General features: G+C 39.3%; 1 protein-coding gene across 2 annotated transcripts in view; it reads left to right on the top strand.

The window, feature by feature from the left end:
• The window catches only part of TBC1D4 (TBC1 domain family member 4), a 98,901-nt gene that overhangs the window by 42,369 nt on the left and 29,536 nt on the right, over positions 1–26,996 (top strand). For both annotated transcript variants that reach the window (XM_066545073.1, XM_066545075.1), the window contains exons 2-8: positions 13,657–14,265; positions 15,594–15,683; positions 19,020–19,124; positions 21,613–21,745; positions 23,511–23,602; positions 24,376–24,486; positions 25,179–25,301. In XM_066545073.1, the coding sequence (XP_066401170.1) occupies positions 13,657–14,265; positions 15,594–15,683; positions 19,020–19,124; positions 21,613–21,745; positions 23,511–23,602; positions 24,376–24,486; positions 25,179–25,301 (1,263 nt within the window). The remainder of the gene's footprint in view (positions 1–13,656; positions 14,266–15,593; positions 15,684–19,019; positions 19,125–21,612; positions 21,746–23,510; positions 23,603–24,375; positions 24,487–25,178; positions 25,302–26,996) is intronic.

The raw sequence follows: 26,996 nt of genomic DNA, 5'->3' as shown, positions 1-26,996 counted from the left end.
TTGTGTCCTATGCTTGCTAGCTTCAGCTTCCTGAGAGCTCTTGAACAAACAGAAACTACAGCACTTGGGACTGTGCCAGATGGTTTAAAAATTCCCTAGAGAATAAATAAATCTAGCTAGTGCTGTATATTTCCATCACATTTGAGATTACCCTTGAAGTTGAGATTTTTGTTGTTTCTCCTTGAAGTTTGTCAGTATCTACTATATAGAAATGTATGGAATTGTTTTGGAAGCCCTGGTGGGTGTCACAGGTGAAACTGGAAGGCAAACTTGTGAATCCTACCAAACAGAGACACACCTTGTCTTCCAGGTTTGGATGCTGGGAATCACAGAATGGGTAGTTAAGAAATATGTTTAACTTTTGTGATACAATGTTTCCTCGCTGGCTCTGCAAAACAAGTTTCAGGCTTGACTTCAGTGAGAACCGGACATTCAGACATGACCAAGAATAGATTCCTAAGATAGATAATTCCCAGATCAACTAAGATCCCCCAGGGGAGAGAGAGCTGATGAGCAGGAGGAATGAAGTTCACTGTTTAGGGCACCTTTTTTCTGATTTCTGTTAATAGTTTGTGTTCTCACTGCTGACTCTCATCAGCAAGCCGACTTCCAGTTGCAGAGAGAAATCTTTCACAGTCTGAGCTATTGGAAGTAAAAAATAAGCTGTAGAAGGACAAAGTTGTGGATAAACTGAGTTTTAATTTCCTCAGTCAAGAGAGAACTGTTGACTTCCATGAGAGAACCCACATACTTATTTCTATTTCTGAAACTTTAAGTTATTTGAAGGCATATCTTGCTTTGATGGCAGCTGAGCATGACAAGTAATACCTTAGGTGAAATTATAAAGAGACTCTTGTAGTAAGCTGAAGTGAATGGGATTTGCATTATCCTTCCAAATAACTTATTTAAATATGACACGAGAACACTGCTGTGTCAGTGACAAAATCACTCTTCCCTTCTCATCCCTTGCCCATCAGACCAGAAATAAGAGTTTCTATTTCCAGTCCAGGCAGGAGCCACATGATGGGATTTGTCATGTTACAGCTAAGTATATTTTTACCAAGCCCTAGACATCAGGACTGTGCTGCCCTTCTCCTTTCCAAGCAGGGAACCTACCTTACACAGGTATCCAGCTATAGTACTGGTGTGGGGGCTGCTCTGGCTGGACACCAGACACCCTCTAAAGCCTCGCTCTTGCTCTTCCTCAGCTGGACAGGGGTGAGAAAATATGAAAAAAGGCTTGTGGGTTGAGGTAAGGACAGGAAGAGATCACTTAGCAATTACTGCCGTGGACAAAGCAGACTCAGCTTGAGTTTAACTTATTACCAATCAAATCAAAGTAGGGTAATGAGAAAGAAAACCAAATCTTGAAAACACCTTCCCCAACCCCTCCCTTCTTCTTGAACTTAACTTTACTCCTAATTTTCTCTACTTCTTCCCCCTCAGCAGCTGAGGGGGACAGGGAATGGGGATTCATCACACATTGTCTCTTCCACTCCTTCCTCCTCAGGAGCAGGACTCCTCACACTTTGCCCGTGCTCCAGAGTGGGGCCCCTCCCAGAGGAGAAAGCTCTCTACCAGCTTCTCCAATCTGGGTCTTTCCCACGGGTGCAGTTCTTCAGGAACAGGCTGCTCCAGCGAGGGCCCCTCCCACAGGGTGTAGTCCTTCAGGAACAGGCTGTTCTAGCTTGGGTCTCCTGCTGAACTCCTGCCAGCAAACTGTCTTCACTGTTGGCTTCTCTCTCTATGGGTCCACAGGTCCCTGCCAGGAGCCTGCTGCAGCCTGGGCTTCCCATGGAGTCACAGTCTCCTTTGATCTTCCACTGCACCAGTGTAGCATCATCCAAGGGCTGCAGGTGGATCTCTGCTCAGAATGGATCTCCATGGGCTGCAGGGGCACAGCTGCCTCACCATGCTTGCTCCATGGGCTGCAGGGGAACCTCAGCTCTGGCACCTGGGCACCTCCTGCCCCTCCTTCTTCACAGACCTTGTTGTCTGCAGGGCTCTTCCCCTCATGTGTTCTCATTTTGCTGTCCTAGCTGCCTTTGCACAGGGTTTTCCTCTTCTCAAACACATTATCCTGGAGGGGCTACCACTGTCACTGCAATGGTGGGTGGTGGGTCTGTCCTGGAGCTGGCTGGCATTGACTGTTGGAAACTGGGGAAACTCTGGGAGCTTCTCGTGGAAGTCACCCCTGCAGTCCCCTTTGCTACCAAAATTTTGCCACATAAACCCAGAACTACTAAAGTAAAGATGCTGCTATGAAAGTTGAAGCAGTGTGGGCTTTGCTCTGCATTAATAATGAACTGAAATTCTAGAACTCCTGGGTTAATTTGTCACTGTGTTGCTAGGACTTCATAATGCCAATGCTAATCTTCCTGTGAATATTGTTATCAAAAGATTAGGTGCAGTTATTTAATGCAGTCTAGCTGTTCTTCTTACCTATGTGGTCTCAAGCCAATTCCAAAAATCCTACTGTTAATGCTGTCAGGCAGTGCTGTGCAGCTGCTGGTGCAGAAATACCTGCACAATAAATTCAGAAAATAAAGTTTGGCAGTACTGAAATGAGAAGCATCTACCAACAGCAATTAGTGAAGCAGTGCAAAAGTTGCTTTACCTGATGTATAGGAAAATGTTGCCTAAAAAAATGAGTAGAACCTTCCTGATAAGCTCAGAAACAGCTCCTTCCCACCCATCTTGACTGTATATACCTGTTGTGCTTTCTTACTTACACAGTGATTAAGTGCCTCTATGCTCCCTTTTCCCCTTCAGTTTTGTAGAACCCATATTTATAACCAAAACAAAATGCTCTCACAGACTTTTTGGAAATACATGTGATGGGTCTCATGGGTCTCTATCACACCCTTAGCTTGCTTCATGTATGTCACTATTGGTGCAAGAGTCTTGCCTTATAAAGCTGTTTCTCTGAAAGGTCCTTACTGTCTGTTTACTTTATTGACTGCTTTATATCAAAGCTTTCTGGGAAAGCATTTTCTTTTCTGTTCCTCAGGGTCTTGTGAGTTGTTTTTGGTTTGGTTTTTTGGTTTTTTAATTATTAGTGGTAGTAACAGTAAATCTGTAGCTCTTTCAGAATTTCTCTATATCAAAATGTAAAAGGATCATACATTTAATTACTTTCAGCTATTAAATTTGAAATACTTCCCCATCCAGCTGTGTCTGTATGGATTTACATTTGAATACTATAACTACCTAATGATTTAATTCTCTTTACAGTGACTAACAAGCTGATGAAATCTTAATATTTTAAGCAGTTAGAGATTGACAAGATTAGACTAATGTGACTCCCAGGGAGAGCAGTATTCAGTGTCTTGTCCTGTGCTAACTTTGCCTTCAGGTGTGGTATTCATTATTCCCCTGACTCCTAGGCAAAGTGGTGGTTCGAGACTTTGGTGCTGAAGGAAGTATAGTTAGGGGGAAGCTCCCAGCACCTCATTTCAAAGCAGTTGGTAATTCAGCATCTGGATGAGTATGGCTTTGAAATCCTTCCTTGCTGTGTTTATGCTTGGGTTCTTTGCTGGTTGTTATCTGGGAAGAGTTAATTGTGCTGCTGGTTGCTCAGGCATTTGATACTGTCACAAGACAAGGCAGCTGCTCTTGTGAACTGTGAAATTAGCAGACAAGCTGGAACGTGTACAGATGTGTGTTTCCAAAGTACTAGAAAACTATTGAACATTACTTGGCAGTGATGGCAAAGCTGCTGAAATGCTACCAGGTTGCCAGCTGTTTTCTTTATACTCTGTCCACATTGTCTGATGAAACGTGCATTTGTCTTTCACAGTTTTTTAGTGATTGTTCTTGTGACAAAAGGAGCCTTGAACCCAGTAGTAACACTTTTTGTCTCTGCCACAGTATCACCTGCTGCATGACACTGCTCTTGGTGTCCAACTTTCTGTAAGCAGAACCTTTTTTAAGGAAAGTTTGTGGTCTGAAACCTCCCACTGCAATTGAGAGTTTGTGGGAAAACATCAACTAGGGAAAGAAGGAACTCCTTGGTTTCAAGTCATTGAGGAATTTCTAGCCTCATTAAGGGATCTAGAAGTTATTGCAGTGCCTGACTTTTTTGGACCAAGCATACCCACATCTGCTAGACTGAATAAAATCTAATTTTTCCCATCTCTCAGAGCCAGCACTGAATTAAAACACCATCTTCTTCTTCAGTGATAATAGAAGAAAGTGGTTATTGTAGTGAATGAGTTATAAAAGTGTTGTCATCCATCCATGGGTATCATGGTAGGTTTTAACCAAATCTGGGATGATGCTCACTTTAGGGCTCCTCATGATCTGCCATGCAGGAAATCTTGATCTCTTGGCTAGGGAAAACCAGACCAAAGTGTGTTCATTTCATAGTGAATCAACGTGTTAGTTAATATTTTAAATTTAAAATATTGAGAACTGCTATCTGAAACTAAAGAATTAAAAAATTGCCACCTTCTTAAACGTGGTGCCTGGAACATTTATTTCAGTATTGCCACTTTAAATCTGCTAAAATGAAGTTCATGATCTTCTGATCTGTATTGGAGAAGTAGATAGTGACCATAAATGGGCAAAATACTTCAATGAGCTCTCCAACTTTCCCTCCCACCCCCTCAAAAGGAAATGAATGCAGAGAATGTATTAATTGTTTGGGACTGTCCACGTGACAGCCTTATCTTCTCAGGCAAGCCCTTTTAAAAATAGGGTATGTGTTAAACATGATGGAGTTTTAAAAACAACATATTTAATAAACCTGTTACTACAAGTGCCAAGTTAAGCTGAAACACAGTTTTCAGGAGAAAATTCCTACCTAATATCTGAATTTGTACTTTAGTAGTTTGTAAGAACTTGGGTAAAGAACTGCTGTTCCAAGCAAGCTGTACTTTGCTAAGTCTTTCCCTGGGAACTGTGTCCTAAACTTGGAAACAAACTTGCATATGCTCGAAGTATAAAATTGGTGGATGAAATGAATTGTTTTACTAATCTACATATTCAAGAGCATAAGGATCATCATGAGACCTCTGTACTGACACTTCTGTGGGTTGCAGAGTACTCAAGCTGAGTGAATTTGGGCTGTATCTGAAAGGTGGAAAAGCATCAAGCCTGACTGGCCTAAGCATAGGAGCAAAATGCTGAGTGCAAGAGCCATCCTTGCTTGAGCACTGCTTCTCTTGTGTCTGGCTGTGCTGTCACTGCCATCCCTGAAGTTCTTGGATAGGCAAAATATTGTCTCTTCAGTCACATTATAGAACACCTGTTACTTGCCTCTTACATTGCAGTCTTGTTTGGTTGGCTTTGGTATTGGGGTTTGGTTTTTTGGTTGCTTTTTTTTTTTTCCTTCATGCAAGCACTTGACAGTGGTGCTTGGTTAAGAAAGGGACCTATTGTCTGCTCAGGCATCTAAACCATCTTGTAACTCTTAGACATTCTTTCCTGTTAAGTAACTTGATCCACCTTCTACCATTATACTGTTTACTTAAATTTGGATATTTGGCATAGAAGCACCTTGTGTGTGTGTGTAGCACATGGAATGTGTTAGGTGATCCACAAGTTTCCAGCTGCAAATTAGCTACTGTGATGGTTTGCTAAATGTGTGCTGTGCAACTCTGGTACTTTTTTCTGCTCGTTGACTGTATCAAAACTCATCAGTGTAAGTAATTCCTGGGTTGGTCTTGAATAAGAATTATTTTGAAAACTGAATTAGATTTCATTTTAGCTTACTGATGTAAAAAGAGATCTCTCTTTAGGGTGGTGTAGTAGTAGTCTTCAGCTTTGCTTTTGGCAGGAGTATGTGATCTCCCCAGTATGTGGCATGAGGCTGAATGTCAGAGTAAAATACATGCCCTGCTCTGTAGCAGCTCTTGAGAAGCAAACCTAGCTGGGTCTTGACCAGTCATCTGGGAAAAATATAGGCCAGGCAAATAGGAGGAAGACTGTCTCCTGAAAGCAAAACTTTGTTCCATGCAATCCTTTAATGTTCCTCTAGGCAATCAATCCTTTAATGTGTTTTCTGATGCTTTCAGTTTAGGCTGAATCCATGAGCCTATAGAGAAGAAATGTGAAAGCACTAGCAGCCAGGGATGGCAGCTAGCTTAAAGCTCCAAAAACCGCTTTCACTGAAACTTTCTATGCCAGCCCCTGTGTTCCAGATTTCTGCTACTGGGCTTGTGTTGTGTTGGCCCAGACATACAGCAGAATGATTTGGAGTTGATGGCAGCTGCTTATTACTGCCTGCTGAGAACCTGACTTGGAGTTTTCTAAACTGTTATTTTTAGACTGTACAGTAAGTGCAGATGGGTTATAGAAATGCTCAGTAATTTGGCTGTTACTCCTTTCTCTTTGGGATAGCGTTTCTCTTGGCTGAAAAACCTCCTTATTTCTGTAAAAACAAAGATATCAGTATTCCTTCAGCAGTAAGTCAGCTGATGGAGGCAGATTCTTCTGTTCTAGTTTCTAAATACCTCTAGCATAAACAAAGTCAGCAAATTGCTTGTGTGACTGCATAAGTTGAATGACATCAAGCTGGTCTTTTATCTTTTTATTGGAAAGATGCATTTTTAATGGTGAAAACCGGGAAGTGGAGCTCTGTCAGCAGAGTGGAAAGCAGCAGTTTTAGAAGTACAACAGGTCTGAATGATCAGTGTTGGACTAAGTGGATGGCAGTAAAAACATTTATAGCAGTTAAAGGAAAACCACTTTTTCCCTCTCCCACCCTTCTTTCTGGTTGAGAGTAGTTACAGATATCTGCACTTTGGCTGGCATTTGGTTGTGGGGTTTTTTTAAGATAAGAACTGTGCCTCCTTGACAAATGCCTGGTACATAGCAGGATATTATATGCAGCTTGTTTTGTCTCTGTTCATGTTTCACTGCTGTGGCTGGGTTCTCCTATCTCATGGATATGCAAGTTAACACTAACTAAAAGGAGAACCATTCCAGTTGCTCCTAATTTTTTCTCACATTGTGTTGCTTTCTTATTGACAGATGTCAAACTCCCAGTACTTAGCAAAGCACAGGGTGTTGATTTCTGAGCAGTATCCTGTTTCTCTTTTGTTCGTTTTTAAGTGTACATAGCTTGATGATGAGTGGGGTGCATTATTCAAATCCAGCAGTGCGGATGCTTCCAGCCCCAAGTCAGGAAATGCCTGGCTTTTGAAGAATAACGGCTGCTGCACGGATTTCTGGCTCTGCTGTGATATCATGAAACGAGCCCGAGGAAGTGCTGTGACAGCACTGCCAGCCCTTTGTGAGAGGGAGATCCTTTCTGCACTTTCTTATCCCAGGAATCTGTTCCTGAGTCTTGGTGTTCATGGCACTGAGGTTTGGTGACAGCTCTGCTTGGACATGCCTCTGCTTCTGAGCTGGATCTCCCACCAGAAGGTACTGTCGGCTCCTGTCGAGTGTGTGGGAAGTTCAGTCAGCTCCCTTTGTACAGTGGAAGGGATCTGCCACTGCACTTTGCGTGGTGATGGAGTGAGAGGGGTTGAGCTTTTTCCTTGTCTTGAAAGTAATTGCCTTGCTAGAAATGCTGTCATGAAGTAGCCACATTTGTTAGGCATGTTTGTTAGATTAGTATTTCACAGTTGCTCTTATGTTTATAAGCTTTATGGTATGAAGAGGGGCTTTGCTTTGTTAATAAATTCCAGACTGAAGTTTTCCATGTGGAAGCTAGGCACAAATTAGGACAAGCTGCAGCTTCTCTGCACAGTGAAATTCTGTTTATTTGTGGAAATAATGGAATCCAGACAGTGAATTTTGTTCTTCCTTGCAATATCCATAGCATTCAAGTTCTAAGTTTGGATTAAAATTGAAAGCACTGCTCAGTAATTATGGAGGGATCATTTGAAAGTTATCCCTCCAGCCAAAAGGAGACATCCACCTTTGTTCTCTGGAGGCTCTTGTGAATTCAAAGGGTTGGTTTTTCGGTTGTTTTTAATGCTTCCACTTCTGTCACTGCTGTTCAAGAAAGCATGTAGTGTTACAATGGAGATGCTTTGCCCTTTCTAGACTTGTGACAAAATGTGCTGTTGTTATGCTGCATCAGGCATGATTTAGTAGGCTCAACAGTCTCTCTATTTTGCAACTTAAAGATATTGGTGATAAACACTCATAACTGAAGTTCTGTTTTTGAGGTTTTAAGGGTTGTGGCAGTTGGAATTAATTTTAGCAAAATCTGTTACATGACGTGAGATGAATTTGGTGGTAATTATTTTTCTGCAATCCTCCCTTTGGTTTTAATCTACACTTTGATCAGAGGAAAGACCTTGCATTCCTTATATCAGTTAAAGTGATGTTCCTTTCTAACACGAAGATACTATTCTGTGTAGAACACAGTGAAGTGTATAATGATATTGATGTATAATAGAATATTTCTTGGCAGTACTAATCACATGCCCTTTGTGCAGTGTGCTACTCATGCATGAGGAAGGTGTTTGCTGTCCTTTATGAATTAACACTGTTGCAGGTCTAGTCACAAGGGACAGAACTACATCTAGCTCTTGAATTGCAGAGCAGGAGTTAGCTGAGTGCTGCCACCTTATTCTACAGTACCTGGCCAAATGGATGATGTGCTGCAATAGCTCAAAAGGTCTCTAAGCAAGATCATAGGTGTGTGGTACAAATAGAGGAGATTGGGGATTATCTGGCTAAAACTGGTGCTGCCATTAGTTTCAACTATCAAAACTCTACTGCCTGTGGTAAACAAGTTTTGTGTCAGTGTCATGCTTTATTTATTATGTTACTTTTTCAGATCAGGATGCACTTGTAGGTGATGCAGAGCTTGGCCACTGCCACCTGTTCTCATTTGAGTGCAGCTAACTTTTCCTTTTTGAATCACCACACATTGAATCTGGTCACTTTGGATGACGACTGGTTCATACAATCTTAGGCTACTTGGATGTGAATAAAAAATTAGATGTGGGTTCCCAAGTGTGTGGTTGTTTTTTTTTTTCTTTTTCTATAATTACTCTTAGTAGATCAAATATTCTCCCTGGAGGAGAATATTGTCTCTTCAGTGATATAAAGCACTTGTTACTTGCCTTTTACGTTGCATTCTTGTTTGGTTGGTTTTGGTATTGGGGTTCGGTTTTTTGGTTTCTTTTTTCTCAACCAAGTTTTTTAGTGTTGTTCACACTGGAGACCCAAACTAGTATCACAGGTTTAGTTTTGTACTTATGGTACCCACTGTCCATCCTTGTCTTATTGGCCTCTTGCATTTGGGGGCATTGTTTGGAACAGGCCTGAGGAAGGATTTCTACTCTTGAGTTCTCTTGGCTCTGTTCAGAGATTGCGTTACTGTGAGCACTTTTTCAAGGGTCTTGAAGTACACATTTGCTGTTTCTTCCTGACAGGCATGGATGCTCTTGACATCCTGGAGGAGAAGAAAGCTCACCTGAAGCTCTCAGATCCATTTTGTTTGGTTTCAGGTTATTAATACCTGAGAAGGTTCAGTGTGCCTGTTGCTGTTCAAGCATGAGGTCACTGCTGCATTAGAGAAAGCTTTGTGTGCTTTTCCAGCACATTTGAGGAGGTGTACTGGGGTGGGAGGTGATTTCCTTGTTCTGATTCATGGAACAGTCTGCTGCTACTCAGCAGTATAGGGAAACTTCATGAATAAAACCTATAATAATGCTCTACATTATGTTTCTGCATTTGAGATCTGGTGTACCAGCACTACACCATCAGCTCCTACCTTTCTGGACTGAGAAGCCCTGTGCAACTCCCTTTGGAACATAGTCATTTCCTTCTCTCCAACAATATTTGGAAAAAGATTATAGGCCCCTAGATTATGGGATTTGGGAAAGGCAAAGTCTGGGAGAATTAAGTCTTCTTGAATTGTCCCACCATAGGGTTTGTTTGGGCTGGAAGTGTGCTTCTCTCACCATGAGAATACACTGTGTAGCCCTCTCTCATCCAGTCTTTCTTCTTGATGTAACTACCTTCAAGGCTTGTATGTAGTATGTTAAATAGATCAATTGCTTAAACATTTGAAGGATTTAATTTCTTTATTTTCAGGTGAATACTGAAAACCTATACAATAATTAATTTGCCCTATTGTAACAGCTGGTAGTAGATGTCCAGGAAGATTGTCAATGGCCTTGTGGGTTTCATGAGTAAGAATCCCATTTCTCCCTCTGGCTGCTTAATTTAATGAGACTTCTGCAGGGAAATACTAGGACTTGGAAACATGTTAGTAAGTTTTGACTGTTTCAGGAGTGTATATCATTCCTAAACTGATTTCTAAAAGTAGTTAAGGATTTTCATCCAGGTAATTCAGTATTTTAAAAGCTTCATTCTCCTTATTATCTTGTCTAACTTTGCCCTGCAATTTTGACATTAAGAAATAATAAGCTAATATCAAAATCCAAAAGTTACACAACTTCAATGGTGAAATTTTTGATTGGGGTTTCTTGATACACAGAGAAGCAAAATGTCAAAACCCAATGGTATATGTCAAAGAAATGTGTAAAAAGCCATACTGGGATGTATGATTGATAATTATGTAACTTTTTCTTCATCTTGCCTTTCAGAAAAACACAGATGTGAAATGTTGTTTAGACTCCACTTGATCCCACTTAGGGATTTTAACTCAACATCAAATCTTTACATGAAAACACTACTTTGATTAGGTACATCTCAGAAGTAGCTTTTGGTTCTTGGTAAGAAAGAGTCATTCTGAGAGTGAAGAGGGTCAGGTCTAACAGCACAGGCTGGCACATTGTCAGTCATTGAGTACATCAGCAGCAGCACACAGTTACTCCTGTACACTAAAGACCAATAAAATTCATGAGCACGACTCATAGCCTGGCAGTGTTAGTATCTGTCCTGATTGTTATAGTTGAAACTGTTTTTTACACCATGCTAGTGAGAGTACCCATGAAACAATAACAAGCATCTGGAACTGGTTCTGGGCTGTCTGATAGATATTACTTATCAATTGTGACATCCCTGTATTGCATTACATTGTGTTTCTTTTCATATGTATATAAGGAAAGTATATCTACAGAGATTAAACAGGTCTCAAAATGTTCACTTTGATATTTTGTTTTAGTCTGTCTATAGGTTGAAAAGAAGAAAAAAAGTGAATGCTGATGAGGGAGCACCCAAAAAAATAACATAGCCTATTAAAAAGTTTACCTAAACAAAGCAGGGAGTAAGGATTGTTTGGGCTGTATGAGCTGAAACCCCTGATCTAATGCTAGGATCCCTCTATGGACAAGTGAAAATACTGTAGGAATTTATGTATTGCAAAAGTTTTTTAAGGAGCAGAGATGCTGAAATAATAGTTGTGGCTGAAATACTAGTCTGAAGAGCATACATAATCTGAAAAAGATGTAAATAAAAGTGATAAATGGCAGGGTTGTGGGTTTTTCTAAGTAAAATTGCAATTACTTAAAATTCTGTGCCTTTGTGAGGGAGATCTCTGACAGAAGAGGGAATGGATGGGTATTACTGTTGGGATAGAATTGGTAGTGTCTTATCCCCAGCCTATTTGGACATTTGCTGGGGGAGAGAGGGGGAAGGGATGTGTTAGGAAGTTATTGAGTATTTTTAGAAAGACTTTTTTTATACCTTTTTTTTTTGTCTTAGAGGTGATGAGCAGGAGGAAAAACCTGGTTACTGGAGTGGAAGTGATGGTACAGTTCTAAAAAGAATTAAATTGCTGATTAAACAACTGACAGTGGTTACTCTAGTTGATTGTTTGTAAAATATATGCATTTTGAATAGAATTATCATTTTTCACTGTACTTTGAATAGAGATGTATGTGAATTGCCCTGTAACAGCTTCTGGATTCTAAAAAGGGAAATTTTAATTGATAAGTAGCTAATTTGTGAATTTTGTTAAAATAGAGAACTAAGGAATTTAATCTCTAGACCTTCTTTCTTGGCCATAGAGAGAATAAGAGACCAATGAGTGGAAAAAGAGCTGCATCTTGGAGTACAAACAGGCAAGTGCAAGGTGAAGATTTTGCATGTCCAGCTGAACTGCCATGGCTGGGAGGAAGTGCACCTTGGGTGATGGTAAAGCAGCCTGGCAGTGAAAATGAGGGAAGAACAGTTCCACTCTGGTATCTGTGCCAGATCTAGACTTGGCTTTTAGCCCCACTGAAAACTGAGATGATGGTGACGTCTAAAGGGATAGAAGCCAAAAGGTCAGCAGACCTTAGGGTAATTGAACTTCATTTTGCAATAAATGAACTGGAAGCAGATTTGAGTTGAATGCCCAAGGGATGAGGAGTGTGTAATGGGAGATGGGGATTAAGATGAGGTAATTTTCCACTCTGACTTGCAGAAATGTTGGTAGATGAGATTTCTGCCTCAGTGGCAAGCTTCAGCTGGTATCGTGTGAAAGAAAGAGATACTGTAGAGAGCATGGATTATTTAAGGTGTGACTTTAAGGTTACCTTCTTTTAATAGAAAAATTATTTGAAAAATATCAAATATTGTAGTGGGAAGCTGTATAGAATATAAAAACTGTTGATAAATATTAAATATCGTAGTGCGAAGCCATATAGAATACAAAAACTGTTGATAAATATCAAATATTGTAGTGTGAAGCTGTATAGAATACAAAAACTGTTGATTGATTCTATTGGATTAGTTGAATGTTGAGAACTGATTTCTCTTGCAAAGAAAATGGGATTGTTATGCTCTTTATCTCATTGTCCCTAGTAACCTCCCCAATGCATGTAGTGTGATGCCGTTCATTATACTTCTAGAGAAATGGGACATGTGGAAAAGAGGGCATGGTTCAGAAGAGTAGGTACTGTCAAAAGAGCAACTATTACCACTCTGATCTGCAGTTAGTAGAGTTGGGGAAGTCCTTGTTTTCTTTTGTGAAGCCAAAATGAAAAATGTGCTCACATATTAAATATGTTGGTACTTAAACCAGACTCCTCCCAGGGTGATTGGGATAAAATGGAGGAAGAACCAGGTGTCTTTGAAAGACTGTGTGATCCAGGGCTGAAATTGTGAGTTTCTTCTGCAGGTGTGTAGTTTGGCCCCACAGGGTATAGCAGGGGTTTGTGCAGAGGAGAAGAGAGATTTGTGTGTGCTGCTTTACGGCACAACGACTGAGGCAGCAGGGAAGTGTGACCTTAAGGTGAACTGTGTCACAGGATGGATGGGGCAAGGTTTTTATAGTTGATAATAAGTGAGATCTAATGCAGTTTCAACTCTGTCAGTTGAAACTGATGGAGATTGCTGGTCTCTTGTCCACAAAACTGTTCCCGAAAGTCTTAAGAATAGAATAAGTGTCTCTGCAAAATAAAAACAAAGGAGCAGTGATGAACCTTTACAGAGCACAGCAGTAAAACATGCCAATGTGGGCAGAGGACAATGGGAAAGAGAAGGTAGTCTCAGTAAAAACAAACAAAAAAAAAAGGATGTGAACATTTGCCAGTTGACCTTCTGGTAATTTAAAACCTTATGTACTGGGAGACATTCCAGGAAAAAAATTAGAAATTATTTGCTCTGCTTCCACTACATAAATTGTCCATAGAGAATTTAGATTTTACTGATTTTATATTCTTTGCCAAGAAGCTTGTGGCACTCTGCTGGAGAAATAGCTTGTGTAAATACTTACCTTAACAAATGCTTGATGCATCACTGTCTCTGCTGTCTCATTTGTGGTTACTAAAAAGGCCTTTCACACTGTCCCCTCAGGTTCCTGATGTCATCAGCAGCATAAGACAAGTCTCTAAAGCAGCACTGAAAGAAGATGCCAAACCAAGTAAGGAGAGTGAAGATGCCTTCTATGACTCTCAAAAATTTGAGGTCTTGTACTGTGGGAAGGTGACAGTGGCTCACAAAAAAGCTCCCTCCACACTGATTGACGACTGCATAGAGAAATTCAGCCTTCATGAGCGGCAGCGCCTGAAACTGTTAAACGAGCAGCGCAATAACGAGTCGAGTTTGGACCTGCCCCTGTGTGAGGAAAATGTGCCAGCTTCTCCTCTGGACAGCCCTTTTGAGGAGCTGGACAGCCCCAACAGCACCCCAACAGCAGGGCGTGCTGCAATGTTTACAATTGGCAGCCAGAGCAACCTGACCAACCTGGCCAGCACTCGTGGCTTCTTTCCAGAGAGGATTTTGGAGGACTCTGGCTTCGATGAGCAGCAGGAGTTCCGCTCCCGCTGCAGCAGTGTCACTGCAGTGATGCAGAGGAGGGTTCACGACACAAACCTGAAAGCACAGTCCCGCAGGAGACACGCCAGTGCTCCCAGTCACGTCCAGCCCTCTGACTCTGAGAAGAACAGGACAATGTTGTTCCAGGTGGGTTCTAGGGCGAGCAATTTACTGTTGCTCTTGTCTTCTTCCCCTGTGCAGTTTGACACAAGTTTTGCAAGATAACTAATATGGATCCAGTATGGCTTCACGATTTGTTGCAAATATTTTTGTATCTGTTCATAAATGGTTGGAACACAAGTAGCTGAGCTTTTACCTCAACTCATGAGCTCAGGCAAATTTTAAGAAAAAGTAATTATTTATGGAGTAATCCATAAATTAAAGGAGCAGAGTTTTTAGTGAAATAACTATTTTATGTACCGTTCTGGTTGTCTGTGTTGGTGATATTTAGAACCTAGCTGAAAAACATGAATATTCTTTCAAGAAGAGAATCAATGAAGGCTACCATGCAAACAAAGCCTCTTTTTTTTGTGCACTTAAAAAGAAAAACTTCACATGAGACTTCCACAGCCTTGTGTTTGAGCCAGCCTATTTTTGATAATTTGTATTAATGTCCCCTCTTTACAAGATGAGTATTCAAACATCTCTGCACTGAGGGCTTCTTCCTTCAGACTCCAGTGGTTATTTCTTCTCTTGCCTGAAGTGCATTTCACATTTTTGGAACTTGTTTTGAGAAAAGAGAAGGACACATAAAGGAGATGACCCATAAAAGGAAAAATCTTTGGACCTTAAAATAAAAGTGGGCTAAATGCCTGGATTTTGTCTTTCCATTTGTTTTAAGGATCATATTTTTATTCTCTTGTGGAAATGATATCTGAAGTGAGAATGCATTTCCATTCAGAAATCCACAGCTTATCACTAGTAATGAACAGGATTTAGCTGAAAAAATCCGAGGTCTGTAGAATAAATTCCATGGGCTTGAGAAGCAATTTGGAAAAGCTAAAAGGTAGTTTGCTGCAGAAGCTACTCTTTCTCATTTGGAATTACTACAAACCAAAAAGTATCGTCTTAGTTTCTCAGCTAATCTATAGTATAATTTAAAAACCAAGAATTCCCATTTTTCCCCCAGCTTTTAATTTAGCCACATTATTTCCTAAAGGTTTTAATATTGTCTGACAAACATGTAATCTTTGGACTAAAATAACTTGAAGAAAAAGGGTGGGGGAGGGGAAGAAAAGCTGTGTTTTTTCCAAGTAATTTTTGTTATTCAGCTGAGTGTATTGTGCTTGCTGAAATATTCTTACTCAACATGGGCAGAATTACAGTACCCTGGCACCCTTGTTCCTGCTGAGTAAGCTGTTGTGCCAAAAGATACTCCATGTGAGCAAGAAAGGGCAAGATTCTGACATTTTTGTTGCTGTAAATGCTATACCCCTGAGACAGTAATAAATTAGATTTATTTTTCTCTCCCTTAGGTTGGAAGGTTTGAAGTTAACCTCATCAGCCCAGATACCAAATCTGTTGTGTTCGAAAAGAATTTTAAAGATATCTCCTCATGTTCTCAGGTAAGGATTAATAAGAAGCAATGTGTAGATCATAAGGAGAAAAAAGATTTTATTTGTTCTTCAGCTGTGTTGCCTTGCTGGTCTATAGGCAGGAGAAAAAAAGAAATGTAGAATTCTTTTTCCAGAAAAGTCCAGAAAATATGAGTGCAAAATAACCAGTCTGAGCTGTGTAATAGCAGCAATTTTAATCACTCATCAGCAAACAAAGTATAAACTATCTCTGCTTTGGGAGAGTATTAAGTATGTTTTTGGAAGCAGTTTAATCTCCAGGGGCATCTTTAGGATGCTCTGAGTGTACTGTTTATTTCTGAGCATACAAGTTCCTGAAAGCCTTCAGAATGAAAGGAGGAGAGCATCAAATCAACTCTTCAGAATGACAGCAGTTCACCTGCATAATTTCTTCTGGTCAATATGGTGATAGGTGTACCTAGCTATGTTCAGGAATAAGTAATTATTTCTTGTATAGTTAAATGTCAAGGCTAAGATGTTCACCTTTCCATCTTGCTCTTGTTCAGCACTGGTGACACTTTTTGGTTTGAGGTCTTACTTTATCATCTCTTCATTTGTTGTGCCACATCATCACACCATCACAACACTTAAACATGATTATTCTAGTTAAAGTATGCTTTTGTCATTCTCTAAACCTGTGTTTTACCCCCAAGTACATTCATTTTAATGCCAATAACCAGTCTGCTCTTGCATGACTGGGCTACCAATGCTTAGACAAATTAGGAATTAGGCAATACTTGTAACTCAAGTGGAGTCTTGAGCTACCAACTAAAGGTCCAGGTCCTTAAATTGACTCTACATTTTAACTACAATTTGTATTGCTTTTGAGAGAGGAAAAAAGCTGATGCAAATACAGAATTGGACAATATAATCAAAAATGTGGTAATAACTTTATAATAAATACAGATCAAAATGATCTTAAAGCAGAGGTATGGAAAGCAGAATTTGTAGATGACTTGGATCTTCTGCTTTTTGGGTGTACTGAAGTGACACATCAACTTTAGGTACTGGGCTCCTAGGTTGTATATACAAACTTAAAATAGTCAAACAAAACAGTCCTAAGCTGGGGCAACCTTTTATCTGCTGACTTTAAAGTATGGTGACCAATAAGACCATGGAAAACCTTCAAGGCCCAGCTTTCCTTCAGGAAAATTACTTTGTACAGTAAATAGTGTCAGGTAATTCTGTGTGTTGGATTTTGGAGGTGTTTTTCATTCCACCCCTTCACTTTCATTTGGAGTAAAGCTTCTCTGTTACTTTGCATTTGTGAATAACTCAAAGAGGCAGTCACAATACTTGGAGGATTTTGTTTGGATTTTTTAGTTTTTTGGGGTTTTTTTTTATGGGAAACAGTAACTTTAGATAAGTCCAGGGGGCTCTGTATTCAATAGAAATAAAATATTAATTTGTTCAAGACTAAGCATTGGTTGCATAAACCTCATCAGTACTTCCTTTAAGAACTTGGTGCTAGCCCCAGGGCTTTTCTGTTGCAGATTTATAGGGCAGTGATTTACTATGTATTGTGGGACTGTGGCTTAGGAATATTTGTCCTTCCAAACTTTACAAACAATGAAAAGGAAAGGTCATTGCCAGTTTGCATTCTGGATTCTCTTAGTCTGGTCTAATAAAGGTATTTTTTATCCTATAGCTTAAGCATGGTTGAGCTGCTGTATTCATGTAATTATCCACACTCCTTATAATTGTCAAGCAGCAGACATAATTGATGATAAAGCTCTGTGTGTGCAGTCTAAACTCAGATATCAAATAGCTTTAGAAGTTTTTTTGTTGGAGCCTTCCCCTTGAGGGAACCCAGAACAACAGAAAACTTGGCTCTGTTGTCATGACCTCTTAAAGCCTCTATCTTAAAGAAATGTGATGGAAGTACTGTTGATTTAGGAACATGCTGTCCTATTTCTGCTTCAGTAGGGCAAGTGTCCCATCTGTCTCGCCCCTCAAATGTTCTCCTATGGAGACTGAGAAGTCAAGACAGCAGTAGACTTGTTCAGGCACTGTCAGTAAGGAGGGAACTGGCATCTCACCGAACCACCTTTAATAATTATGTTTTCTTGCAAAACAGAGCTCAACACTTCACTGTTCTATAGATCAACATGTGTATACATCTGACCTTTTTTATTTTATGCTTTTGAAGACTTCATCTGTCACGAGAAAATGAAGTCAAGATTAGTTGGACTATGGTTCAGCTAATGCCATTTGTGTCCTCTTAGCAACCCTCTGCACCTCTTAAGTTTTAAGTAGCACAAAAGTGACTTTTGGAATTTTGTTTTTAAAAACAACAGCGTGTAGTGACAATATGTTCAGTTTGTCACGTACTGGATTTCCAATTTTGTGTAGAGTGTTTTCTGTAGTGACAGGCAGTTGCTTTGCCTCCTCCTCTCTTTTATGATATAGGTGTTTTCTTTGGAGATGGATCCAAGCAAACATGTTCTGATTTTTGTTGTATTTGAACTTGAGGAATTAGGCTTTCATTTGGAGAAAATCTACTATTTCCATACTCAGATGATAAAAACATTGGCAAAAGCTTTAACAATAGTGAGTCATGTTCCATGAATTGAGACTGGGAATATAGTGCTTCTTAGGAAGCAGCTGTCTTTGATCTTCTCAGTGCTGTTTTTAGCAAGGCAGTGTTCCCTGTCAAGCTGTTATACTAAGATCTTGGAAAAAAGTGTCAGTAGTAATGTGTAGTAAGTCTTGAAACTTCTGGTATGTAACTCAGTCTCAAAGAATTTATTTCAGAATTTAGCTGGAATTCTGTAGGTTGCCACTCATTTCCTCATTTTTTGGGTTTTTTTTTGTTTGTTTGGGGTTTTTTAGGTTTTTGGGGTTTTTTGTTTTGTTTTTTGTTTTTGTTTTGGCTTTGTTTTTGTTGTTGGTTTGGGTTTTTTTTTGGGGGGGGGGGGTTGGTTTGTTTATTTTTTGGTTTTGGGGTTTTTTTGTGTAGTCCTATCACAGGAAAGCAAGAGTCTGCTGCTATCCTGATACTTCTTCAATCCTGTGTTTTAACATGGCTTATAACATCAAATTTTCACTGTGGAGGCAATTCCAAATACAACCCAGAAGTCTTTAGTTTGCTTCCCTGAAAATTCAGTTTTGCTGATGGTATAAATTCTGGTCCAGATTTATTGCTGTATAACTTTGGCTTTGATTATATAACGATCTTTATATAACTTAAACGCAAAAAGCAATTTCAAGATAATTATACTACTTGTAAAATAGATATTAGGGGTATGCATTTATAGTTATTCAATTTTTTGGAAACTATACTTGTTTATAAAATAATCCACTGATGCTGTCTTTAAATTCTTTTAGGGTATAAAACACGTTGATCACTTTGGTTTTATTTGCCGAGAATCTGTGGAAGGTGGGTTAAGCCAGTATATTTGCTATGTGTTCCAGTGTGCAAGTGAGTCTCTGGTGAGTATTTATGGATGATCCTGACCATTTCATCAGAGCATTTCCAAGGCATTTCCTGAACAATAGGAGTCTCTGTCATCCTGCTGTGTCAGCTGAGCCCCAGTGCTCACATCTGCTCAGGTGCAGGACATCAGCTGTGCATATGCAAATTTGCAGTAGGAAATGTGAACATTCTGTTCATACACAGCCATATCCTGCTACTCTGCTGATGCAGATATCAGCAACAAATAGATGAATCCATATGGGTGTGTGACTGTGAGCGTATTTGGGCTCTGTATTTGATGGTAACTCTTCCAATTCTAACTGTTGAGAGACTTGGTTCCCCATTAAACATGAAAAGACATGTATTGAATCAGTAACAAACCTGATGATAAAACCCAAACATACCCTTTGGGGTAGGGTTTAAACTACTGGCTGATCCTGCATGTGTCTTAAGCCTACATCTGGCTTTAGCTTTTTTCCTGTAGTCTGTTTTGTTCCTCAGGAGAAGAAAATAGCAGCATCTGATCACAGAAGAAGAAAACCATAGTATTCATGGATGTATGTAACTATAAAAAAGTTCATTGAACATTGTATGAAGTATGTATCAATTAACCAAAGTTCCAGATATCATTGATTTTACTGATGACAGGTAGCTTAATAGTGTGAAATACACACAGGAAATAATTTTGACTATTCCATTTTTATTTTAAAACTGTGACACTTTAAAAGAAGTTGTTTCCTGTTCTGAAACGTGTTTGTTTGATGGTGCTAATAACAGCTGCTAACTCTTTCTCAGATAAACTTAAAAATCACTTTTTTAGCTAGCTGAATATGTAATTTGTTAATCCATTGAATCTCCTATCTTGAGAGTGAATAGATTTGCATCAATAAAACTTCAAACAGCTAATAGCTCTAGGTGTACCATGGCAGCTGAAGCTGCATTTTTGTCAAAATGGGAGCTTGCTATGAGATCAGCTTTATCATTGTAATAACAGAAAATGTTATATCTGACCTATTGATAAATCTGACCATGCATAATTCAGAGGCTTAAGTGGTGTATAAAACCCCCATGTTTTTATGAACCTCTTTACTTATTCTAGTACTGATTGGTTTGTGTGTGTCCACACTGCAATATGAAATAAACATTCCTGAGCTACTTTTGGATGCAATCACTCAGATGCACCCTGGTGGCAGTTTGACTGTGGCAGGGCAGACCTTTCCAGGTTCTCCACTGCCAGGCAGGCTGTGCTGGGAGGCTTGTGTATATTTGCTCTAAGCCTACATACAGTTTGTGCTATAGTTCTTATGATTTTAGGAAAGTCATAAATCCATATGCTTAGCACTGTTCTGTGGATCTTGCATTGGAGAGGGATAGTAGCCAGCTTAAAAAACTTTCCAGTCCATGTTGCAGGATGGACGTTCACTGTTCAATGCTCTGCTTTATTGCTAAGAAGAGAAAGCACCCAGAAATTATTGGTAATGCTTCAAACCATGAGGTTTAAAGCAAACAAAACAAACCTACACATACTGGGACGCAAACTAGTTCAAATTTCTATATTCAGCTTCCTTTTCTACTTTTTGTTTTGTTTTTTCCCCCAAGTGACAGACCCTCAAAAAAGTCTGTATGTTTTTAATGTTAAACTGCGTGGTTTTGGTCTCAAATATTTCAGTTTTATTCTTGCTGCACATGAAACAAAGCAACAAGCAGAGCGAGAACCTGATTCTGAAGCAGAATACTGATTTTGTTCCTAAAATTGTTCTCAGGCTGCTGTCTCCCTCTTTCCTTGCTAATGCTGAGACTGAGCAAACAGCTTTTAATAAGCACTGTATTCCCCTGAAATACAGAGAGAGGAGCTCCAAGTGCTTTGTGTGCCAGGTCTGGGAGCATATTTGAATGAATGTGGAGAAATGCTGTGAGCTCAACCCTTGTTAGATACAAGCTGAGCTTTTCTAGTGCTGGTGTGTGGGAACATAGCAGCACTGCTGTGTTGGTGGGAGCAGCAGAGGAAGGATCAGGGCAGCCTGCAGGGTAGTGATTGTGATGAAGCTGGTAGGCACTCTGGAACTGCTGTGGGAAGCTCCTGTCTGGCAGCAGGGATAGGTTTGTGAGGGTTGCTGCTAAAACGGTTTAGTGGTGGGACGACAGAGGTTAAGAGGGAACACGTGCAGTTTACAGGAGAGACTTGAAACTAAAGAAATTAATGCTTTTTATTTACCCAGCATATATTCAAGCCAAAAATTCTCACTTATAGTTTCAAAAAATAGTGGGTGCTTTCCCTGCAAGCTTGAGTAGTCTGGCAGAACTTAAAGATGGTGATCATCTACAAAAAAGGCAGAAAGCTGGGAATTCAACCCTGATCTCTTCAAAAAACAGCAAATGGGTTTCTATGGTTTTGTCTTTTCCTTTAATAGTAAAGCACCTGTCTGAGATGTGATTTATAAATCTAATTTTGTGTATATGGCATGTATTTTTGTTTATATACTCTTTTCCCTCCTTCCCATACAGGTTGATGAGGTAATGCTGACCCTGAAGCAAGCCTTCAGCACTGCTGCCGCCCTGCAAAATGCCAAGACACAGATCAAACTGTGTGAGGCCTGCCCTATGCATTCATTGCACAAACTCTGTGAAAGAATTGAAGGTAGCAGCTGAGTTTATCTTCTAATTGTGGTTTGCTGATTTTTCTAGAGGAATAACTTAGACAATATAAGAGCAGAGGTAGAAGTATCCCAGTATGCAATTCTTACTGTCACTTTGCACCCTTTGTATTTAGGTGAGAGTTAGCAGTAATGATACTGCAACAGAATATAGTGTTGCTTCTGCTGTAAATACATACTCTTTCATCATCATACCTTTCTTAAGCAGAGCAGCAAAACCCACCAGCTGACCTTCCATTTGTTTAGGTTTTTGTTTGTTTGTTTGTTTTTTCTCAAGTTGCATGCTTTCAAAATGACTCATAAAAAGACAGTCATGATCAAAAAGGATCTTTCTTTCCTGTGTTCCTTCTTTCCTGTGTGAGGTTATTTTTTCCTTCTTTGTATTTATTCCCTCACACACTTCAAGATCTAGTTATATTATAGGAAAATAAATTATTAAGTTAGGAGATTTATATCTAATCAAGAAAATTAAGACAACACCCTACATTCAGGTAGGAGTAGACAAACTTTTGTAATGTCTCTGGAAGTGAAGAATGCTACAAGACATGCAAAAAGTCTTAGAAGACAGAATTTTTAAAATAAAAAGTTAGGATCCTGTTTTTATAATCATTCTGCTAGGTGTTCTTGCAAAGCATTGTATGCAAAACCAAAAAGTAAGTATGTTATAAAAAGCAAATAGTCAAATATTTTCTGGTGTGGTTAGGGTGGTGCTGCTCGATATTTACAGTTCTCCCATTCATTGAAAGTCACTGCTGCCACTTGCTTCCCTCTGGTGGATGAAAAGTCAAATGTAAAATCTTAGTGGGGTGAAATTTTCCTAGTCTGTGATTTATAGTTTCTGGGAATAACAATAGGTATTCAGAAGTGGTAAGGCTAAGCTGGGAAAGTTTTCTGTAGATGATAAACTACAGAGGCTGCTGTATAAGGCAGTGTAAGTAATTTGAAAAGTACCCAGTACCAAAATAAAATCTTCTCTTGGGACAACAACTAGAGTACTGTAGTAGTAGTAGTAGTTTCATAAACTTTCTACTTAGTGACTGAAAAACTTATTTTAATGTCTCTTTTTTTTATCCATCTGCTTTGAGTCCAGAAGTTTAGCAAAATAAAACCTAAAGCTGCATTATTTTGAAAACAATACTTTATTTGTTCTGATTGCAATTTTCTATGAATGAGACCTACTTTGGATGGAAGAAATCTTCATCTGGTTCAAGGGGTTTGTTTTTACTCACATTTTTTGATGCTTCCTCGAAGTACCTCTGTGACAAAATGTGCACTTTGTTGAGTACCAGAAATCTTTCCTTTATTCTTAATTTTTTTCCTTATTCTTAATTTTTCAGTTAAAATCATCTGAAAACTTCCAAGTATCCTGTGTATTGATTATCTCTCCCGTTATAACCTTGATCTGTTCCTTTCCTCCTCTTCTCCCATGCAGTTGTCAGGCTTCCAGCTGTCAGTGATCTCTTGGCATTAGGACAGAAGCTATTGGTGGGATAGGGAGCACAACCTTTTACACAGGAGGCAGCCACCTAGCTGCTGCTGGTTATATTTTTGCTGCTAAAGAAAGGAGACAAAGCCATGTGGTTTAGCAAAACCTCAATTATTTTGTGTCATGTATATGTTGGATATACAATTGTCATACATCTAACTTGTATAAACTCAAAGGCAGGTTTATATCTTCTACTGTCATTTTGCTCAAAAAGTGTTTTGAGAGTTCATTTGAGAATCTTTAATGGTCCATTCTTTTCCTAGGACTCTATCCACCAAGAGCCAAACTTGTAATTCAGAGACATCTGTCATCGCTGACTGACAATGAGCAAGCAGACATTTTTGAACGTGTTCAGGTAGTACCTTAGAAGCTGTTCTTCCTAATTTGAGGAAGACCATGATAAAATGGACTAGATATTTTTGCTTTTGATTTGTTTGGTTTGTTGGGTAGTTGATCTAGAATTTTTTATTTTTCCACCAAAAATCATACTGAAATAGCATGCTCCAATTTAAATGCATGTGTGATATACCTCTGTTGGAAAGTTCTCTTTCCCAAATTTGCCGAGATACTCTGTGTTCTTATATAGACTATTTTTTTTTTTGTTCTGAGCTTAGTTTTTCACCTGTAAACAAGTTTCCCTGCTTGAAAGTGATGTGGGAGTAAGCTGAGAGCAGGAGGGACATGTGGATATCAGGAACTTGTATGGCATCTTCAGAATTTGTCTTTTTGATTTATTTTGGCACATCATTCTGGTGTAAGCTGATGTAATCTAGTGGATGAGGTATACAATGATTTAGGCTTCCAAAGGATGTGCTCCCCTCTGGATTCCTGAAGAATAGAGTGGCTTGGTTTCCTTATGCCACTTAGAGGGCTGTATAGTAACAGGCTTGGAAAACAAAATGTATGGGTGTAAGGCTCCCTTCTCGCTACAGCCTGCAATATTTTTCACTTTTTGTTCTATTTTGCCCAGGAGTGTGAAGGCACACAGAATTGCAATTCGACATAATAACAGTGCACTCTGGTGTTTGGTGTATCAATATATTAATTTCAAGGAATACCTACCTAGGAAGAAAAGATAAGCAAATCATGACTTGAAACACAAACTCCTTTCTTTGCTGTTACTGACAGAAAATGAAGCCTGAAAATGACCAGGAAGAAAATGAACTTGTGATCTTACACCTCCGTCAGCTCTGTGAGACTAAGCAGAAAACACACATCCACATTGGTGAAGCACCATCGGTAAAGCTTGGTTTTATTATTTAATATTATTTATTATTACTTTAATGTTTTTTATTATTCCTCTTCCCCTTTCCAGACTATTAATATGCTGTTTTAATTACTTGTAGGACCACTGCTCAATTTCTTCAGGAGTACCTGAAGCTGGGTGTTATAATTAAGAAAGGACTATACAGGAAAAAAAATCTGATTTAATTCATAGTGGCTTGCCTGAGTTTTATAGGTTGAGGGGACATGACAGGAAGAAAGACAACCAATTAATTTTATGTCTGTATTTCCTTATAGTGTGAGGATAACTCTTCTTTTTCTTTCCCCTTTGATCTGCATGTCCAAGCAATAATATCTAGGAAGCGTAGGACTGAAGAGGGCATTTGTTTTAGTTTAAACTATGAACTTATCTTGCAAAGGGAATGGGCAACAGTGTTGTTAAATTGATATGCCTTTACAATATAGTCCTTCAGATGGAATGTGCCTTTAACTGTGGGTTTGTTTGTTTGTTTGGGAGACTGTTTTGGTTTTTTGTTTGGGGTTTTCTTTTTGGAAGGAGGGGTAGTGTGTTTGTGGTGGTTTTTTTAATAAGGCCAAGGGTATTTTGTTTCTTATGTAACCTGGTTCAGCTCTAGTCTTTGGAAATAGTTTTCACAATTAAAAAAAGAGTTGCCAAAGCTGAATGATGTCCTTGCTCATTTCAACAGGTCATTTCTAACAGTGCAATTCCAGAAAGCACCACCGGTGGTGGTGGCCGGTTTAAACTTGACATTCTGAAAAACAAGGCAAAGAAATCCTTGACTAGCTCTCTGGAAAATATCTTCTCAAGGGTAAGTTTAACAACTCATTATCATCAGCTGTCCCAGGTATCCTTGACAGCAGAGACCTATCAGATTTTTCTTTGTTTTGTCCTCAATATGATAAAAGCCTAATGAAGCAATATCCCTGTTGTGAAATCTGAAACTTACAGCTGGGTTGATTGTGATTTAACTTTAAGAAAGTTTTCTGTAAGGCCACACATATTGAGGGGAAAAAAGGACAAATTTCTGAATAATGAACATTCATTGTAGGTGGCAAGTGAGCTAGCTGAGTATCGTTGCATGTGTTACTTCAGAATAGAATTCAATCAGGATGGTTGCATGGTCCCATAAAGAGACATGTTATTGGTTTTGCAAAGTGTAAATAAATGTGCCTGCATATATGGGAAATCTCTCTATTCAGAGAAGCAATACCTTCCAGCTCATAGATAAAATTGCTCATATTAGGCACTAAGAATCTTTAGACATTAGTGACAAAGTTCCTTTTGCAGGGGAAAAAAAGCAATAGTCTTAAAAAGTGAGTTGCTTAATTTTAATGTTCCTAGCCAGATAGGATGTGAAATTACAGATAATCACTGAGACTCCCTTATATTAAGTAGTCTTTTGGTAAAGAAGTCTGAATGGCAAATTTTGCTTAGTGTCCTCTGCTCAGAAGGGTGAGTCAGAGAAGAGGCATATAGAGAAGTACCTGAACAAGGCTGTGTGCCTGTGTGTCATTACAGAGGAAATGTGATGAGCTGGGTACAGGATAATTTGGACCAGTGACATTAAGTTCCTCCTACTAGTAACTTCAAAAGCACTAAATTGCACTTGTCCTGCAGTTTACATGGACATGTCATAAAGTAACCTACAAATGTAGGTTGTAGTAACCTACAAATGTAGGATGTTCCCTGTAAAGGAAACAGAATACTCTTAGCCAGAGAGAATCCTTAGAACTTACAGGTAGGTGTCAATTTGATCTAGGACTAAAAGTAGCATTAAACTTTCCTGGTCAAATTTGACCTCTCTTGTGTAGCAAATTTTACAAACTAGGAACTTGGTGTGAATATGGAGAGAGAGAAAGGTGACTGTATGTAAAAGAGAGCAAAAGAGTGATGGCAGTCAGAAAATTTGGGTAATTTCAGCAGTTTGAAATGTCATCAAATGGTGACAGCTACAGTTGTGCCTTTGATGTGTCTGGTTTCTTTTCCACATCTAAGGGACATGTGACTGGCAAGTGATCTAACTCTAGTGGTGGGTCACTAACCCTGTGGTGACTGTGAAAGAAGTCATCACTAAAATAAAGCTTTTACAGCCATGCTGGCACTCCAGTCATGTCAAGGAAAAGTAATTTGGATGAAATACACTGCTTAAATTGAAAAAACTCTGAAGGGAAATTTCTTATAAATAGATGTTAGAGGGTTTTTGGTATAGTATGTTTCTTCTCACCAGGGCTACTGAGACATGCTGCATAATATAATATAAGGCTCTACCACAGCTCATGATTGAATTCAAGAGAAGGGGACACCTGAATCTGAACTAGGGCCATTTCAAGTTGGCTGTTTATGAAGTGGATTTGTGATTGTGAGAAAGGTCCTCTCATCTTTACCTTGACAGTACAATAGATCAGGAACAGCAGTATGTTGCAGTGAGTCATGATACACATAGGGGTTCATCCTTGCAGATCCTCCTAAAGGTTACACAACACAAGACCAAGAAAAATTACTT

This window comes from Molothrus aeneus, chromosome 2 (genome assembly GCF_037042795.1).
Source record: "Molothrus aeneus isolate 106 chromosome 2, BPBGC_Maene_1.0, whole genome shotgun sequence".
NCBI lineage: Eukaryota > Metazoa > Chordata > Aves > Passeriformes > Icteridae > Molothrus > Molothrus aeneus.
The sequence above is the reverse complement of the archived record's forward strand: the minus strand, read 5'-3'. Positions and strand labels throughout refer to the sequence as shown.